We start from the raw sequence: 17,617 nt of genomic DNA, 5'->3' as shown, positions 1-17,617 counted from the left end.
AAAAAAAAAAAGTGATTCTCTCTCTCCATCTCTCTCTCTCATTTAAATAATTTCTTTATTTTTATTTTATGTGCATTTGTGTTTTGTCTGCATGTATGTCTGTGTGAGGGTATTGGATCCACAGAGTTACAGTTTTGTGAGCGGCCACATGGGTGCTGGGAATTGATCCTGGATGCTTTGGAAAAGTAGTCAGTGCTCTAAACTGCTGAGCCATCTCTCCAGCCCCGCTGCCTGCTTTTCCAGAGGAACTGGGTTTGTTTGATTCCCAGTATCCTCAGGGCAGCTCACAACCTTCTATAACTCTAGTTCCAGGGACCTCGATGCCCTCCCTCTTCTGGGCTCCACAGGTTCCTGATGCATGTGGCGCTCACCCATAAATAAAAAGTAGCCAGGACCGGGCGTTTGGTAGTGTATGCCTTTGAACCCAGCATCTGTCCAGAGCTATGCTACGTGCTGGGTCACTGAGTAAATGGTAGTCTGGACTTAGAGCTGGGGCTCAGTGATATAATGCTAGTTTGGCATGCAGAGGCGTCAGCCCTAAGGAGGGAGAGGCAGAAGGATCAGGAGTTCAGGATGAGCTTCAGCTACAGAAAGAATCTGAGGCCAACCTAGGTCCCCGAGACTGTGATGACGCATTGTAATGCTGCTGACCACATGTGTAGGAATGTTACGTTTGACGCATTGTAATGCTGCTGACCACATGTGTAGAAATGTTACGTTTGACGCTGTCTTCTGTGCTCAGCAAGAGTTTTCCATGTAGTTTAAAAAGTCTCATGCAAGCCAGGCGGTGGTGGCACACGCCTTTAATCCCAGCACTTGGGAGGCAGAGGCAGGCGGATTTCTGAGTTCTGCAGAGTGAGTTCCAAGACAACCAAGGCTACACAGAGAAACCCTGTCTCGAAAAAAACAAAAAACAAAAACAAAAACAAAAACAAAAACAGTTTCATGCAAAGTATAGTAGGGGCTGTGACCAGTGAGAAAATTATCTCCTCTTTCCTTCTTCTCCCTCTCTCCTCCTCTCTCCAGGGTCTCACTATGTAGCTGATCTAGAACTCCCTCTGTAGACCAGGCTGGCCTTGAACTCAGAGATCTGTCTGCCTCTGGCTTCCAAGTTCTGGGATTAAAGGCGTGCGCCACCACCGCCCAGATTTACTACTCAACTTTATTTGTGCGTGCGGGTACATGAAGGCACATGCATGTATGTGTGTGTGTGTGTGTGTGTGTGTGTGTGTGTGTGTATGAATGGAAAAAAGAGGACAATGGTGGGAATCTATTCTATCTTTCCATTATGTGGGCGAGTCCCAGAGATCCAGGGTTTGTCTGCAGAAGTCTTTACCAGAGCTGTCTTGTCAGCTCCTGAATGCTCTTCTCCATGTAAGAGTTTCCATTTATAGGCATTTGTTGGAGCCTCGGTCCCAGCAGAAGGGAGCCAGCATCTGAACCGAAAATCACATCACAGCGTGTGAAGACAGCCTTAGGCCTGCTGCTCACACAGCGCCAGGTGCCAGTGTGGGCAAACACTGCAGGGCGTGTGAAATGCTGCACTTCCTTCTCCCTGCAGTGGTGGCAGCACAGGCCTGTCATCCTAGTACTTGAGAGGCTGAGGCAGGAGAATGTCTCTCTGGATCAGCCTGAACTGCTTAAGGGGAATCAGTCTCAACAGAAACAAAATAGGGCCAGGTCGGCTCAGTGCTTAAGAGCTCCGGTTACTCTTGCAGAGTAGCTGGGCTCAATTCCCACTGCCCACAGGGCAGTTCACAACTGTCTGTAACTCTAGTCCCAGGGGATCCCACACCCTCACACACACATTCATGCAGGTGAAACACCTATGCGCTGAAATGAAAATAAAATAAAATAAACAAAACAATGTAAGATACTGGTGACACACACATTTAATCCCAGCACTCGGGAGGCTGGGATCTCTGAGGCAGGTGGATGTCTGTGAATTCAAGGCCAGCCTGGTCTACAGAGTGAGTTCCAAACAAACAAACAAGACAAAGAACGACAACAAAACTAAAAAGAAATTAAGAAATCCAACCACACTAGTCTCTCCCTAAGACATTTTCTAGGGTTGCTCCTTCCTTTGGGAGAATGACATAGGCTGGTCCAAGGGCTTTTCTCAGAGGCAAGTGTATGTGATAATGAATATTCAGAAACAAGTCAGCGTTTTAGTGTAGAGGATGGGGTGCTATTCTGCAGGGAAAAGGGCCAGGGCACCCGTGTGCATTGCTAGGTCAAGTCCTCACTGGAGAAAAACCTTGGATGGGGCTGGGGAATGGGCTGAGCAGGTTAGGTGCTTCCTGTTAAGCAGAACTGTGAGTTTGTTCAAAATCACCGAACCCACGTGGAAGAAGGAAAGAACTAACTCCTGAAAGTTACCTGTGACCTCCACACCTGAGCCATGGCAAGTACTGCATATGCACACATGCATGCACACACACACAACACACATGCGTGTGCGTGCACTCACATGTACATATACACACATACAAGCACACACAAGTACACACACGTGTGTGTGCACACACATGCACGTGCACATATGCACGCGCACACACAAGCACACATACAAGCACACACAAGTATACACACATGCGTGCGCACACACATGCACATGCACATATGCACGCACACACACAAGCACACACATTAAGTATTTTAAAACCTTGAAAAAAAAATATATATATGAGGAAAACTTCCTTGGAGGTAAGGACAGTTGGTTTGCACGTGCCCGTTCAAGGCCCCAGCACGACAAAGCAAGGTGGGCATAGTTGGGTGTGCAGGGTGAAGACACTCATCATCCCCCCTACATTCTGGCTCAACATACATATCAGTTGGGGGGAGCTCCTAAGTACTGATACACAAACTCAAAAGGGATCTTAGCTCTGCATGGTGGTGGGTGCATGTCCCAGCTTCCCAGCACCTGGGAAGCAGAGATCGGAAGGCTGCTGAGACCCTAACCTGGAATACATCTCAAACTCCAATCCAGCCTAGGCTACAGAGTGAAATCCCAGATTGGGGTTGAGGACCTGGCTCAGCTGTAGAGCCCCCAACCTAGAATGCCCTAGTGAGAAGCTGGAGGCGTGGTCAGGGTAGAGCCCCTGCCTAGAATCCTCCAGTGAAGCACTGGGGGCGTGGCCACAGTGGAGCCCCGCCCAGAATCCACCAGTAAAGGGAGGAGGCAGCGAGGGGTGGGGGCGTGGTCAGGAGTAGAACCCGGGTCTAAGGTCCAGGACCTGGATTCTGTAGCCAGCACTAAACACACACGTGAAAATCATTTTAAATTGAGTGAGGAAAACAAATAGCTATAAAGCAATTTCTGGAAAGATTTCAAAGGATTCTGGTGAGAGTGGGCCTGAGGGGCTGGGCAGAGCCTTAAATGCCATCTTGAGACATAAGCATCCCGGAACCCTAACGCTCCGTGGCTTACACAGGTCACCTGCTGGGGAGAGATCCGCTGTGAGGACCGAAGGCTGGGCTCCAGCCTGACCCAGGGCTTCTGGGGCTCTGCCTGGCTCACAGCTTCTGTCATTCAAAGGAAAATGCAACCCTCCACACTTAGTATGCACCAAGTGAATGCATTTATTGTTTTCTATTTTTAGATGCTCTCAGTTCCCCACCACAGCTGGCTAGATTCATCAAGGGGTTGAGGAGCTCTGGTGGAGATTGGGCGGAGAGGGGGGGCACACAGCCATGCCGTTAGAAGAGTGCTTGAATTTAGACGCACCTCGGGTACTGCAGAGCCAAGCACACAGCACCCACCTTCACTAGTTGGGGTTTGTTCACCACCAATGCCCCAATTTCCAGCCTCTCCAGTAGAGCTTCTCACCCGCGTCCTTAAAAGAACGCCCAGCATCCTCGCACTCCCCTGTCTGTTCCCACATTCTAAAGGACCCTTCTGAGGCTTTGCAACTCCTACTCGACCTGTAAAACCCTGTGCCTTTGGACCCAGCCTCATCCCCATCTCAGCTCCTGTCCCTGCATAGTGGAGGGGACGGTTTCGGAAGCTCCCTGCCATGAAGACCTCTCTCCGCGACCCCCACTCACCTCCACGAAGTAAAAGCAAGGCAGGAGCGTCATGCTGTCCTTCGGCGTTTTATTCTTCTCCTTCATAGTAATCATGGTGACGCTGGCGCTGTAGGCCGAGGTTGCAGGGGGACAAAGGCAGGCTGGAGTCTAGGAGGTGCGCAGATGGAGTCTCCAGGTGGGGAGATAAGGGCTAGCCAGGAGGGCTTGGGTAAACTGAGGCTGGAGCAGGGTGGTGGTGGGGGACACTTGGGGAAGGGAGATGCTGGAGCCCCCGCGCGCGCACGCGGCTCGCTCACCTGGCGGGAGCAAGGAGGGCGGAGTCCGCTGCAGAGCGCGGACACAAAGCCAGGGTCCCCGCGTGGGAGGGACGCGAGGCCCGGGCGCGGCGCGCGGCGCGCGGGCTCTTTGTCTGCGCGTTCTGCAGCCGCTCGGCCCCGCCCCAACCCCGCCCCCCGCTCGGACGCCTCCGCCTCCCACTCTGCGGGTCTCGGGGTCTCCAGCCCTGGGCGGGGATCTCAATCTGGGTCTCGTCCCTGCCCCTTGCGCGCGCCTTCTGTGCGCCCTGCGCGAGCACGGTTGGTCTCGGGGACCTAGGAGCGCGCAGCAGGGTGTGGGGAAGGGAGATCCCGCGGCCCGCGCCCCGAGTTGCCTCCCTGCGTCTCACGGTCGCTGATTCCTCGGCCCCCACGTCTTCGGTGCCCGCGGCTCGCTGGAGTCCGTTTCCATGGTGAGGTCCCTGGGCGCCTGAGCAAAAGGAGACAAAGACACAGGGGTGGAGGGGCTGGCCTCTACCTCTCTCCCCCTCGTCCCTGTCCCACCTCTCCTCTGTCCAACCACCAGGCCCACCTCACCCTCCTGACCCTGGGCAGCTGGTGCCTTGAGGATAAAGGATCGTAATGTGCACTTATGTAGCGCTTGCTGTTTGCAAGAGTTCCCCTCTACAGAGGCAGCCCTGAAAATGTACCCGCTGGTTGACCCCACCCCATCCTGGATGGGACAAACTGAGGCCCTAAGAAGTTAGATCGGTATAGTCACTATCTGTTGAGCGCCTACTGTATACTAGGCCCTTAACAAACACTTGTGACCCCACTGAGAAGTGGGACTTAAGCTTGCAGACTCTCCAATTCTCTGTTTGAAGCCGAGTGTGGTGGTACACAGCTGACATCTCAGTGTTCAAGAGGCTGAATGTGGAGGATTGCTATAAGTTCCAGCCCAGCCTGGCCTACAGTGAGGACCTGAGTTCGAATCCCTAGGCCCAGGTACAGGAGGAGGTTAGGATCTCCAGCCACCATCTCACCTAAGCAGCAAGCACCAAGCCAAGGAGAGACCCTGTCCCAAAAGGTCAGATAAAGCTAGGGTTGGTCTTGGGGTCCAAGGAGCCTGCTTGTGCTCATTTCTCTCTCTGTGAGACAAGCAGAGGGATTCCATGAGGTCATCCTGCATAGTAAGATCCTCTTTGAAAAAACAAAACCAAAGAGGGCATTTGAAAGAATCCATGCGGGGCTGATGAGATGGCTCAGCAGTTAAGAGCACCGACTGCTCTTCTGAAAGTCCTGAGTTCAAATCCCAGCAACCATATGGTGGCTCACAACCATCCGTAATGAGATCTGATGTCCTCTTCTGGTGTGTCTGAAAACAGCTACAGTGTACTTACATGTAATAAATAAATAAATCTAAAAGAAAGGAAGGAAGAAAGAAAGAAAGAAAGAAAGAAAGAATCCATGAGCACGCAGGAACTGCAGGGCACACATATAAAAAAATATTATGGGCTGGTAAGATGGCTCAGCGGGTAAGAGCACTGACTGCTCTTCTGAAGGTCCTGAGTTCAAGTCCCAGCAACCATATGGTGGTTCACAACACCCCTAATGAGATCTGACACCCTCCTCTGGCGTGTATGAAGACAGCAACCATGTACTTATTTACAATAATAAATAAAAAAAAAATATTATATGTTTATTTTCGTTTGTCTCAGTGTTTTTCCAAAACTGGCTCCTGTTTTTCCAGGCTTAACCTCATGTTTTCAGAGTTTCCTTGTGGGAGCAGCCAGCTCCCCAGGCCTGGCAGCCATATACAGCAAATGTTCCTGCCGTACAACGACACACAGCACAAAAGGAATAGCAAAGAGGAGCTGGGTGTGGTAGTGTGTGTACAGCTTTCAGGCACTTGAGGCAGGAGAATTGCTATGAGTTTCAATACAACCTGGCCTATAGAGTGAGACTGTGACTGAAAACAAAAACAGAAATAGTTGGTGTGGTGGTCCAAGCATGTCAATCCAGCACTCTGAGAGATGAGGCAAGATTACTGTGAGTTTCAGGCTAGCCCGAACTACATTGTTTCAGGCTAGCCTGGGCTACATAGTGAATTCTAGGACTGCCAAAGACCAGCTACATAGTGTAGACCAGGTTGGCCTAGAACTCAGAAATCCGTCTGCCTCTGCCTCCCCAAGAGGTGCTGGGATCAAAGGCATTGCCACCACCGCCAGGCAATACATAAGTCTTAAACAAACCACCACCACCACCACTACAACAAACCAACCAAAAAAAAAAAAAAGGAAAAAGAAACCTGAAATTTACAAGGTCAACCTCAGCTCCATAGGAAACTTGAGGCCAACCTGGGCTACATGATATCTTGTCTCAAAATGATTAGAAGAATAAATAGGTCTCAGAGGTGCACTTAGCCCTGACCAGGACATAACCCACATCATGGTTCCTAAGCCTAGCCTTAGACAGAACCAGATGTAGAAGTGCGTTGTCCCTAAAGAGCAGGGAATGCTGGGAACTATACCACCCAGGGAACCCTGAACTCCACAAAAGGTGCTCAGGGTCATGATCTCAAGCAGGGAGGGGTAGAGGAGGCCTTGCTGATGGTACCATTGCTCTGAACCAACACTGGGTCCAGAGTCACGCAGCCGTTGTGTTGTGTAACAAGTCTGGGAACGGAGAGGCGAGTCCCGGAAGCCTGTGGACCTCTGCCAGCAAGGCCTCATTTCAAAATGAAACCACACAACCTTTTCTTTCTCTCTTTTCGTTTTTTCCAGTCCACCAGGTCTGTGGTTTCTTTCTCTTCGTGTGGTTTATTCTTTTAACTTAATGAATTTCCTTCTTTATTTATGAGCCACTGAGATGGCTCAGTGGGGAAAAGCGCTTGCTGCCAAACCCGAGGGTCTCCGTTCACTCCGGGGGACTCACACAGTGGGAGGAGAGAACTGGCTCTTGACAGTTATCCTCTGACCCATCATGCAGACACACATGCACACACAGATAAGTAAGTGCATATAGGAATGAACGAATTAATTCTGTACTACTGGGATGGAACCCAGGGCCTTATACATAATAGGCAAGTGCTCACCACTTAGCTATATCCTAGTGTCCTATGGGTTTAGACTTTATTTATTTATTTATTTATTTATTTATTTATTAATGTTTGAGACAGGGTTTCTCTGTATAGCCCTGACTGTACTGGAACTCACTCTGTAGACCAGGCTGGCCTTGAGCTCACAGAGATCCACCTGCCTCTGCCTCCCAAGTGCTGGAATTAAAGGCGTGAGCCACCACCGCCTGGCAACAAATAAATCTTAAAAAAAAAAAAAAAAAAAAAAAAAAGGGAGGCCCAGGCAAAGACAGGGACACCTCTTCTCCCCCAACAAGCTAGAGAGGTAGTTGACTGCGACCTTAGAGAGAGCCTCAATATAACCTCAGGTTTCTCTATGCATGTGCATCCACACATGCCTATGAAAAAGTAAGTAAATAAACAAATAAAGATAAAATTTAAAAAAATATGTAAAGTAAAAAGAAACAAAACCTTGGATACATGGTGAGTTCAAGGCTAACCAGGGCTACATGCAACCCTGTTTAACATGAAGACACACACCACACACACACACAAACACACATACACACACTACAACATTAGAGGAGAAATAATGAACTAAAACCTAGGCAGGCAGTCACTGATGGGGGTCACGGGACTCTGTGGATCATAGCTGAGTGGGTGGTAAAGCCGCTTGTCCCAAGACCCTCAGCAGGCTCTGGGTGGCAGCGGGCTTCTTGTGCCTCCAGAGAGACCCCTGCCTCCTGCCCTACGCAAACATCCCTGGGCCCCCAAAGCTGGAAGGAGGAAGTGGGACCCACAGCCCAGCCTCAGCCACCGTTCAACGGCTCCCTGCAGAGCTGGGCTATAAGAGGGGCCCAGCAAGCAGGATGCCAGGAGTCTGGCCATGGCTGGAAGCTACCCATCCCTCAATGGGATCCATCCCTTTCTGCTGCTTGCCCTGGTCTTTGGTGGTGAGTGGGGTCCCTGTCTGTCAACCAGCGCTTTCCTAGAATAGCTGGGAAGGTCAGGGCATCCCCTGGATAAATGCCTGGGAAGGAAAGGATGGCAAGGGGGAACCCTGGCACGGACTGTTTTCCTTCTGTTTTAAGGTTCTTTTTCAAACAGGGTCTTATCTAGCCCAGACTGGCCTTTGCTCACTTTATAGCCAGTCAGCTTTGAACTCCTGGTCCTCATGCCTCATCTCCCCTGTACTGGGGTGGCAAGCTTCCATGCTGTGTTTCCGTGGTACTGGAGGTGGAACCCAGGGCTTTGTGCTTAGTATGCTAAGCCAGGGCTCTACCCACTGAACCCAGCACCAGCTTCAGCCTTTGATGGCTTTTTCCTTTATATGTACTGCCCACAGACTCTTACTGCAGGGAGGAATTACCAGCCAGGCTAAATGGTGCACATCTTTAATCCCAGCAGTTGAGAGGCAGAGGCATGCAGATCTCATTGAGTTCAAGGCCAGCCTGGACCACAGTGTGAGACACTATCTCAAAAAAAAAAAAAAAAAAAAAAAAAAAAAAAAAAAAAAAAGTAAGCATAGATTCAAGTCAGCCCCCAACTTCTCCCCAGGCACATAGATAGAACAGACTGTGGCCGGAACCTTCAGGCTGCATTCTTGACACCTACCTCCTCCAGGCGCAGCCCAGGCCTCCAAAATTGTGGGTGGGCATGAGGCTCGACCCCACTCTCGGCCTTATGTGGCATCCCTGCAGCTGAGCAGGTCCCCTGGGAGCCACTTCTGTGGTGGCACGCTGATCCACCCGAGATTCGTGCTGACAGCCGCCCACTGCCTGCAGGACATGTGAGTTCAGCGAGGGTGTGGCAGGTCTAAACTGACAGCATAGCCCTGGATGGGTTCTTCATAGTCTCTCTTCCCTCTAGACCTGCCTCAGCTCTTTCCCATGTCTTCTCCAGATTACCTCAACAGTGACTTTCTCTCACCTAGAATCACCCCCAGAGGGGGCTTGGGAAGTGGTTAGGGGTAAATACCTCTCCTAGAATTCCCCAGGGAGGGTCGGGGGCATGGTCAGGGGGTAGATTCCTCCCTACCTGTCTAGAACCCCCTAGTGAGGGCCTAGGGGGCGTGGTTAGGGTAGAGTCCCGCCAGAAATCCTCCCAGAGGGCATGGTCAGGGGTAGAGCACTTGGTAAGGTAACAAGTTGGAGGATGGGGTTCCATCTCTTTCCCTACAACAAACAAAATCCTACAACCTTAACTGCAGCTCCTGGCAGCTTGTGACAGTGGTGCTGGGTGCCCACGACCTGCTGAGCTCGGAGCCTGAGCAGCAGAAATTCACCATCACTCAGGTCTTCCAGAACAATTACAACCCCGAGGAGACCCTCAATGATGTGCTTCTCCTTCAGGTCGGTCGGGTTCTGGGGATCTATTCCTGGAGAAGACACTTAGGGAAAACCTTCTGCGTACAGTGCTAGGACCATGGAGCCGTCATAGTGTGGGACCCGGGTCTGTCTCTCAGCTTCTGACCTGGCTGTGTTTCTTGTCTGGTGCGCTAGGTTAATGGTCCTGTTAGACCTGGGCCTGGGGTTAGGCCTATGGCTAGCTTGAGGTTTGGGGCTAAGGTTACTAGAGCCAAGATCAGATATAGGGGTGAGGTAGAATTAGGGTTCGATCTAAGTCCTGGTGTACGGGTAGGTATATGGTCCACATGATGCTAACTTTAGGGTTGCTGCTTGGACTCGGCCCAGGCTGAGGGCTAAGAGTTAAGGCTAAGGTTTAGTTACCGTTAGGGCTAATGACTAGGCTATGGGTAGGGGGCTTAGTTAGGCTTAGGGCTATGGTCAGTGTTTAGTTAAAGGGGAAACTGAGCCTGAGTTAGGGTCTGGGTCAGAATTAAAGTTAAGTCACTGAACTGAGTTTGAGCACTGCACAACATTCAGTGTTACCTCTTGTTACCATCACTCCACACCATGCCGCACAAACCAACAGCTCTCTACAGAGTTTCCCCCAAAGAGCTAGGACTGTTCACCAAAGAAGCTGTGCACAGAGCAGGGTATTCAGCTGTTGCACTTCAAGCGCTGGTGAGACGGGGTTTCTAAAAAAGCCAAAAGGGAGCCGGGCAGTGATGGCGCATGGCATGCCTTTAATCCCAGCACTTGGGAGGCAGAGACAGGCGGATTTCTGAGTTCGAGGCCAGCTTAGTCTAGAGAGTGAGTTCCAGGACAGCCAGGGCTACAGAGAGAAACCCTGCCTCGAGAAACCAAAAAAAAAAAAAAAAAAAAAAGCCCAAAGGGTGGCCGGTGGAAAAGGCGAGTCCTCTCCTCACGTCCTTTTTCCTACAGCTAAACCGGCCAGCCTCCTTGGGTGAGCAGGTGGCCGTAGCCTCTCTGCCGCAGCAGGGCCAGCCTCTGTCCCAGGGGACCCAGTGCCTGGCCATGGGCTGGGGCCGCCTGGGCACCCGCGCGCCCACGCCCCGTGTGCTGCAGGAACTGAACGTCACGGTGGTCACCTTCCTGTGCCGGGAACACAACGTGTGCACGCTGGTGCCACGAAGGGCAGCAGGCATATGCTTCGTGAGTATTCAGCTTGGTCTCAGGAGGAGTGACCTGTGATGGATCCCATGAGGGGCGAGGCGATTCTTTGGGGCGGGGCCTGCGGTGGGGCTTATGATTCGGTTCGGGATGGTGGCCTGTGGGGGAGAGCGGGTCTTCGGAAAGGTGTGTGTGCGGGGGGGATAACGGAGGAGCAGATCCCAGCTGACTGTAGGTCCCTAGAAATCTGGATGTCTGGAGTAGGGGCATGGGGATGCCTGAGCTAGTGGGAGGACTAGTGGGTGACCTGGAGATCGGGCTCCATGAGTTGGGAGGCGGGGCTCTTGGAGGACAGGGTTTTGCGGAGCCGGGGTTTCGAGGATAAGTGGCATATCTGAGAAAGTTGTCCGTCTGAATATGGTCGCACTGCCTGGCTGTCCCATTCTTACGCGTGGTCACTACCCATCTCCAAGCACCAATTGTGGGGATCAGCCGTCTGTGGACCGGCCCTGGGCCCCTGCAACACACTTAGATTTTATCCAACATGAAGCTAATGAGCCTCCGGGTCATCCCGCGGGACTCAAATACCCTCATCCTGGCTGACTTCTGTCAGCTTAGGGACTGATCCCTCTTCTACTTCAGGGAGACTCGGGCGGCCCCTTGGTCTGCGATGGCATTCTTCATGGAGTGGACTCCTTCGTGATCCGCGAGTGCGCCTCCCTCCAGTTTCCCGATTTCTTCGCCCGGGTGTCCATGTATGTGGACTGGATTCACAACGTGTTGCGGGGCGCAGAGCCCTGAGGTGCCCTTCTGCGCGCCAGGCAGCCTAAAGCTGGGGCTCACCAGCGGCTCTAGTGAGAAAAAAATGGAGTGGGGTGGACTGGATCTTTCCAGGCTTTTCCTCCACCCACCCACCCATGCAGCACCCCCTGGAGTGGAGTCAGCCCTGTTCCCTACTCCATGTGACCTCAATAAAAACTGAGACATATTTAAAAGCTGTTTCCTGTCTGTCTTTTACTCCCGCATAGACCTAGGGTGTGGCCAGAACCTCAGTGCCAGAGGCTCCGGATCCACTATGTAGGAAAGAAAAGGGCGGAGGGGAACCCAGGGTCACACCTCAACCACAGATGATGGAACCACAGGGGCTTCTTGTACGACCCTGAGCTTCTCACCTCTGTGCCTCAGTTTCCTCAAACAGAACTCGGATACATCCCAGAACCGGATGAGGAACTGTAGCTGGTGGGATATGGTGAAGTGTCCCCTAGCTCCAGGCTTCTTGAGGACCTGGCTCTTTCCACGTCGTTGGGGAGGGGGCAGGGATTGAGCATCTCCGGTCCTAAACGTTGTGCTCCAGCTAAAGCAGACAGGAGGACTTTCTGGTGGGGGAGGCAGGATGGACAGCGGTGGGAAAGCCAGGAGGGGGTGGTGCACGGCGAGGCCAGAAAAATGAGAAGCTCTGCTCCTCGAGAGGCAGACATGGAAACCTTCCGCTTGCCCCAGAGGTAAAGAAATGAGTTGGAGCTATCCAGGGAGAAGGGGAGGAGGTCACAAGTCAGCCCTGGAGGAGTGAGAGAGGAGCGGACTCAAGGCAGGACCTTCAGAAGTGGGAGGCAGGTGCTCTCTGGCTTCTTTTAGTGTCGTCACCAGGTGGCGCTGTGCTCATTCCAACGGGCTCCAGAGTCCACAGGCATATTTCTTTTCTAGCCTTGTTTTGGTTTTGGGAGACAGTCTCACCTAGCCCAGGCTAGCTTCTAACTCCCTGTGTACTGAAGAAGACCTCGAGCTTCGGATCCTCCTGTCTCCGCCTCCAGCATGCTGGGATGACACGTGGGCCACCACTCCTGGTTTATGTGGTGCTGAGGCTGAGCCCAAGGCTTGGTGCACGCATGTCAAACATGCTGCCACTGAACCCCAGCCCCACCATGAGGGGTCCCCAAGCCTCACTGCTGTGTCGGGGGATTGTTTTTTGTGGAGCCTCTGAGGATCTGGGGAAACTAAACAGAGGTCAAGGAAGAACCTGAACTACAGAGGGGTTCAGGGCCTGAAGTTCCACAGCAGGGGACTGGAAATAGAAACCTAGAGGCAAAGTAACCCTACAGATAGAATGGGAGAGCACAGTATCCAGGAGGTGCTCAGTAAGTGCAGCTGTGGTTAAGTCTAATCTGATACATAGCCCTCTTTCCATGTGACATGGGTGGTGTATACAGTAGGTGCTCACTGTGTGGGAGGAAGGGGAACAGGGTAGATACTGAGCACCAGCTGTGCCCAGCTTGTCCAGGCAAGGAGGACAGCACTCCTCACAGGGTCCCAAGCATAGAGGAGTCCGGCCTGGTGGGTGTTGGGCCCTGGCATCCTGCCCACCTGCTCAAGTCCGTTGGATTCCACCCCGCCCCACGCCCTGTCCTGGACATGGGACGTTGGTTTTGCAACAGCCTTGGCTGTGACTCCTGGGAGAGACAGGAGGGGAGCTTGCCACAGAGTGGGGGGCTGGGCCCCAGGTCCTGTCCCTATTATGGGAGAAGAGTACACCCCCTGTGTGGTTCCAGATGGGGGCCCACACTCAGACAACTGCCAAAGACAGCACTTCCCTCTCCTGGGTGCCCAGGCTTGGATAAGTCAGGCAGGACCATGTGTTGTGAGGAGCACGAACCAAAGTAGGGGATGAGCTGGCTGCAATGTGCTGTCTAGTCCTGAACCCCAGGTTAAAAAGACCTGCTATGCTGCGAATGGATGCTTATGCCCTCAGTCCCAACACTGAGGAGGCAGAGGCAGGGGGATCTCTGTGAGTTCCAGGCAGTCTAGGCTACATAGTGATCTCTCTCTCACACACACACACATTCACACACGCACACACACACACATAGAAATGCAACTCTCATAGGTATGTGTTGTTGTTATTACTATGCCTGAGGTAAACTGAGGCAGAGGGATTGGCTCTCAGATGTAAGTTGTAGATACAGGGCACCAAGTGGGCATGGAGGTACACCTGGTCATCCCAGCACTCATGAGGTGGACGCAGGAGGATTAAGGGGTTTGAGACTAGGCTGGGCTACTTGTTTGTTTTTTTTTTTTTTTTTTTTTTTTTTTTTTTTTTGGTTTTTCGAGACAGGGTTTCTCTGAGTAGCCCTGGCTGTCCTGGAACTCACTTTGTAGACCAGGCTGGCCTTGAACTCAGAAATCCACCTGCCTCTGCCTCCCAAGTGCTGGGATTAAAGGCGTGCGCCACCACCGCCCGGCTTTGTTTGTTTATTTATTTGTTTACTTTTTTGAGACAGGGCTTCTCTGTATAGCCCTGGTTATAACTCTGTAGACTCACAGAGCTCCCCCTGCGTCACTGGTGCTGAGATTAAAGGTGTGTGCTACCACTATCTGGTACCCTAAGATCCCATTTTGTTTTAAAGATTTATTTATTAATATATATAAATACACTGTAGCTGTCTTCAGATACAGCAGAATAAGGCATCAGATCTCATTACGGGTGGTTATAAGCCACCATGTAGTTGCTGGGATTTGAACTCAGGACCTTCGGAAGAGCAGTCAGTGCTCTTAACTGAGCCATCTCGCCAGCCCCTAAGATCCTATTTTTTAAAAAAGAAAAGACATGTCTTGCCGAGTTTTCATTGACATTCAGCAGCATGGATGACACTGAAGTAGGGACCCTGAGGGGCACACACCTCTCCATGACACCCCCACTATCCTGTCCCAGGGAGGAAGTGGGGCTGCGGCCAGGATGGGGCAATACAACGGCCTCTGGCTCCAGTTATAAGTATGACTGTCAGGTAGGGGTGTGGGGAGCTGGGAGAGCACAGACTACCATGGCTCTTGGCAGACTATCCAGTCAGACTCTGGCTCCCATGCTGCTGGCCTTGCTCCTGGGTGGTGAGTGCAGACTGACACATGTCCACCCTCCTGACCTCTGGTCTATCTCTATCATCTACCTGCACATATGCCAGGACCCCAGGAAAAGACATGAAGGTTTACACTGGAAAAGCCACTATCAGGAAACTGGGGTTCTAAGCCTGGGGGTGGTCACTGGGAAGGCACTGGGTCTCAAGTCTAGGGGCAACCTGGGCTAGGCCCCCTGTCCTCTCTGTGCCTCAGTTTCCCTAGCCAACCTTGTGAGTTCTCACTGAGGGTCCCAGCAGCTCAGAGCACACTCCTCTTTGTACATCCCCAGGCCCGGCACTGGCCTCAGAAATTGTTGGTGGTCGGCCAGCCCGGCCCCACGCTTGGCCCTTCATGGCATCCCTGCAACAGCGTGGAGGTCACTTCTGTGGAGCCACACTCATTGCCAGGAACTTTGTCATGTCAGCAGCCCATTGTGTGAACGGCCGGTGAGTCCCCTTCCTTCCCATCTCAGCCCTGGATGCCCATGTGGGTCAGATGGGGTCAAGAGGTCAGGTGGGCGTTCCCACCCATTCCTCTTCCCACTCCACTGCCCATAGAAATTTCCAGTCAGTGCAGGTAGTGCTGGGAGCCCACAACCTGCAGCGACGGGAGCCCACTCGACAAACCTTCTCTGTGCAGCGGATCTTCGAGAATGGCTTTGACCCGTCACGTCTACTGAATGACATTGTGATTATCCAGGTGGGCCTGCCAGTCCAGGAACCTGAACCTCATGCAAAGGTCCTAAGGTCAGCTTAGGGAGAGTGCACTGCAGAACGGGCTGCCAGACAGGTACACACTGGGGCAACTGCAGCACCCTCTGAGCCTGATTCCAGCTCAGCACAGTGGAGAATAAACATCCCATGGGCTGAGTGTTGAGGGCTTAAATGAGATAATATAGGGAAATCTCTGAGCAGTATTCAACCAACACTCTTTTTTGTTTGTTTGTTTAAAAATTTATTTATTGGCTGGGCGGTGGTGGCACACGCCTTTAATCCCAGCACTCGGGAGGCAGAGGCAGGCAGATTTCTGAGTTCGAGGCCAGCCTGGTCTACAGAGTGCGTTCCAGGACAGCCAGGACTACACAGAGAAACCCTGTCTCAAAAAACCAAAAAAAAAACAAAAAACAAAAAAAAAAAACAAAAATTATTATTATATGTAAGTACACTGTAGCTGTCTTCAGATGTACCAGAAGAGGTCATCAGATCCCATTACAGATTGTTGTGAGCCACCATGTGGTTGCTGGGATTTGAACTCTGGACCTTCAGAAGAGCAATCAGTGTTCTTAACAGCTGAGCTATTTCTCCAGCCCCCCCCACCCCACCCCACCCCCGCCAACAAACTCTTAGTTATGCCTTTCCATGCACTGACCCTGCAGCTTGGGGAACTCTGGGGAAATACACACATCTTCCTCTAGTTCCCTAAACTTTTCTACCACTTGATGGTCGGGTACTAAGGAAAGTGGGGAGGGTTCTTATCAAGTGTGCCCTGTGACCTCTTGGTGTTCTATGTCTTCCCCCTCCCCCTGTCTCCCCCACTGTAGCTCAATGGCTCGGCTACCATTAATGCCAACGTGCAGGTGGCCCAGCTGCCTGCCCAGGGCCAGGGTGTGGGTGACAGAACTCCATGTCTGGCGATGGGCTGGGGCAGGTTGGGCACAAACAGACCATCACCCAGCGTGCTCCAAGAGCTCAATGTGACAGTGGTGACTAACATGTGCCGCCGTCGTGTGAACGTATGCACGCTGGTGCCACGTCGGCAGGCAGGCATCTGTTTTGTAAGTATTCTCTGCAGCAGCAGGTATAGTGGTCGGACCCCAGGGAGGACTTCCCAGTGCTGGAACGTGGGTAGTGGGTGACTAGAAGTCTAGCTTCTGACATTGATGCCTCCATAGGGAGACTCTGGAGGACCCTTAGTCTGTAACAACCTTGTCCAAGGCATTGACTCCTTCATCCGAGGAGGCTGTGGATCTGGATTGTACCCAGATGCCTTCGCCCCTGTGGCTGAGTTTGCAGATTGGATCAATTCCATTATCCGAAGCCATAATGACCGCCCCCTTACCCATCCCAAAGACCTAGAGGGCGGGACCAACTAGGACCTGTCTGCTACCACCCCACCCCACCCCCGCTCCCCCTACTCTACCCCCCCTTCCCGACAGAGACCTCAGGCACCCTCTCCATTTTACCACAATAAAAGCAACCTCTGTTTTACACACTGGGTCTGATGTCTGCTGCCTCAGAATGTAGAAGACAGCCACTGCCTCACATAAGGTTCACCTCCTGGAGACACTGCAACTAAGCTGGGGCAAAGGCATCCCCAACTTTGTACAAAAGAATGCCAGTCAGACAGGCCCTTTTGGTTTCTGTTCCCTAAATCCCACATTCAGCTAGGTCTCAGCACTTAGGAGGTTGAGACAGGAGGATTGCCAAAGAGTTTGAGAATAGCCTTGCCTATAGAAGGAGAAAAAAATAGAGGGGGAGAGTGTCTGTTGTTCTCAAGGGGAACCTGGGCTCCCATACAGTGGTTCACTACTGCCTATATGTCCAGTTCTAGGGGACTGGATGCTCTCCTCTGGACTCTGTGGGCACCAGGCATGTACACACACCTCATACACATAATTAAGAAAAGTAAAAATAACCTAAAAAATAAGCTAGGACTGGTGAAGTGGCTTCCCAGATGAACATGCTTGTTTGTCATGAAGGTGAAGGAGAAAATGGACTTTAGCAAGCCCTCTGCACACCTACCTACATAGTACATAAATAAAATAAAATAAAATAAAGCCTACAAATAAATAATAAAAATAGCCAAGCAGCAGTGGCACACACCTTTATCCTAGCACTTGGGAGGCAGAGGCAGGCAGATCTCTGAGTTCAAGGCCAGCCTGGTCTACAGAGTGA

At 51.9% G+C, this 17,617-nt stretch overlaps 3 protein-coding genes across 3 annotated transcripts in view; 2 read left to right on the top strand and 1 right to left on the bottom strand.

The window, feature by feature from the left end:
• Positions 1–4,738, bottom strand: part of Plppr3 (phospholipid phosphatase related 3) — a 10,993-nt gene extending 6,255 nt beyond the window's left edge. The window contains exon 1 of the mRNA XM_031349267.1: positions 4,048–4,738. Coding sequence (XP_031205127.1) covers positions 4,048–4,122 — 75 coding nt within the window. The 5' untranslated portion in view covers positions 4,123–4,738. The remainder of the gene's footprint in view (positions 1–4,047) is intronic.
• A 3,504-nt stretch (positions 4,739–8,242) lies between these two features.
• LOC116076141 (myeloblastin) lies at positions 8,243–11,830 on the top strand. Its single transcript, XM_031349761.1, has 5 exons — positions 8,243–8,312; positions 8,983–9,148; positions 9,569–9,710; positions 10,647–10,877; positions 11,478–11,830. Exons 1-5 carry the CDS (start codon positions 8,246–8,248, stop codon positions 11,634–11,636), a joined length of 765 nt encoding a protein of 254 aa, XP_031205621.1. The 5' UTR covers positions 8,243–8,245; the 3' UTR covers positions 11,637–11,830.
• A 2,738-nt stretch (positions 11,831–14,568) lies between these two features.
• Positions 14,569–16,932, top strand: LOC116076175 (neutrophil elastase). The gene is made up of 5 exons (XM_031349819.1): positions 14,569–14,714; positions 15,013–15,169; positions 15,281–15,422; positions 16,264–16,497; positions 16,615–16,932. Exons 1-5 carry the CDS (start codon positions 14,651–14,653, stop codon positions 16,813–16,815), a joined length of 798 nt encoding a protein of 265 aa, XP_031205679.1. The 5' UTR covers positions 14,569–14,650; the 3' UTR covers positions 16,816–16,932.
• The last annotated feature ends 685 nt before the right edge of the window (positions 16,933–17,617 follow it).

Source organism: Mastomys coucha, unplaced genomic scaffold, assembly GCF_008632895.1.
Source record: "Mastomys coucha isolate ucsf_1 unplaced genomic scaffold, UCSF_Mcou_1 pScaffold4, whole genome shotgun sequence".
In the NCBI taxonomy this organism is placed as follows: Eukaryota; Metazoa; Chordata; class Mammalia; order Rodentia; family Muridae; genus Mastomys; species Mastomys coucha.
The sequence above is the reverse complement of the archived record's forward strand: the minus strand, read 5'-3'. Positions and strand labels throughout refer to the sequence as shown.

Excerpts from the sequence above, each read along its gene's own strand:
- LOC116076141 (XM_031349761.1), top strand. The coding sequence starts at position 8,246 with ATGGCTGGAAGCTACCCATCCCTCAATGGGATCCATCCCTTTCTGCTG. Across the intron at positions 8,313-8,982 it reads GCTTGCCCTGGTCTTTGGTG|GCGCAGCCCAGGCCTCCAAA; the intron begins GTGAGTGGGGTC and ends TACCTCCTCCAG. Across the intron at positions 10,878-11,477 it reads GGGCAGCAGGCATATGCTTC|GGAGACTCGGGCGGCCCCTT; the intron begins GTGAGTATTCAG and ends CTTCTACTTCAG.
- LOC116076175 (XM_031349819.1), top strand. The coding sequence starts at position 14,651 with ATGGCTCTTGGCAGACTATCCAGTCAGACTCTGGCTCCCATGCTGCTG. Across the intron at positions 14,715-15,012 it reads GCTGGCCTTGCTCCTGGGTG|GCCCGGCACTGGCCTCAGAA; the intron begins GTGAGTGCAGAC and ends GTACATCCCCAG. Across the intron at positions 15,423-16,263 it reads ATGACATTGTGATTATCCAG|CTCAATGGCTCGGCTACCAT; the intron begins GTGGGCCTGCCA and ends CCCCCACTGTAG.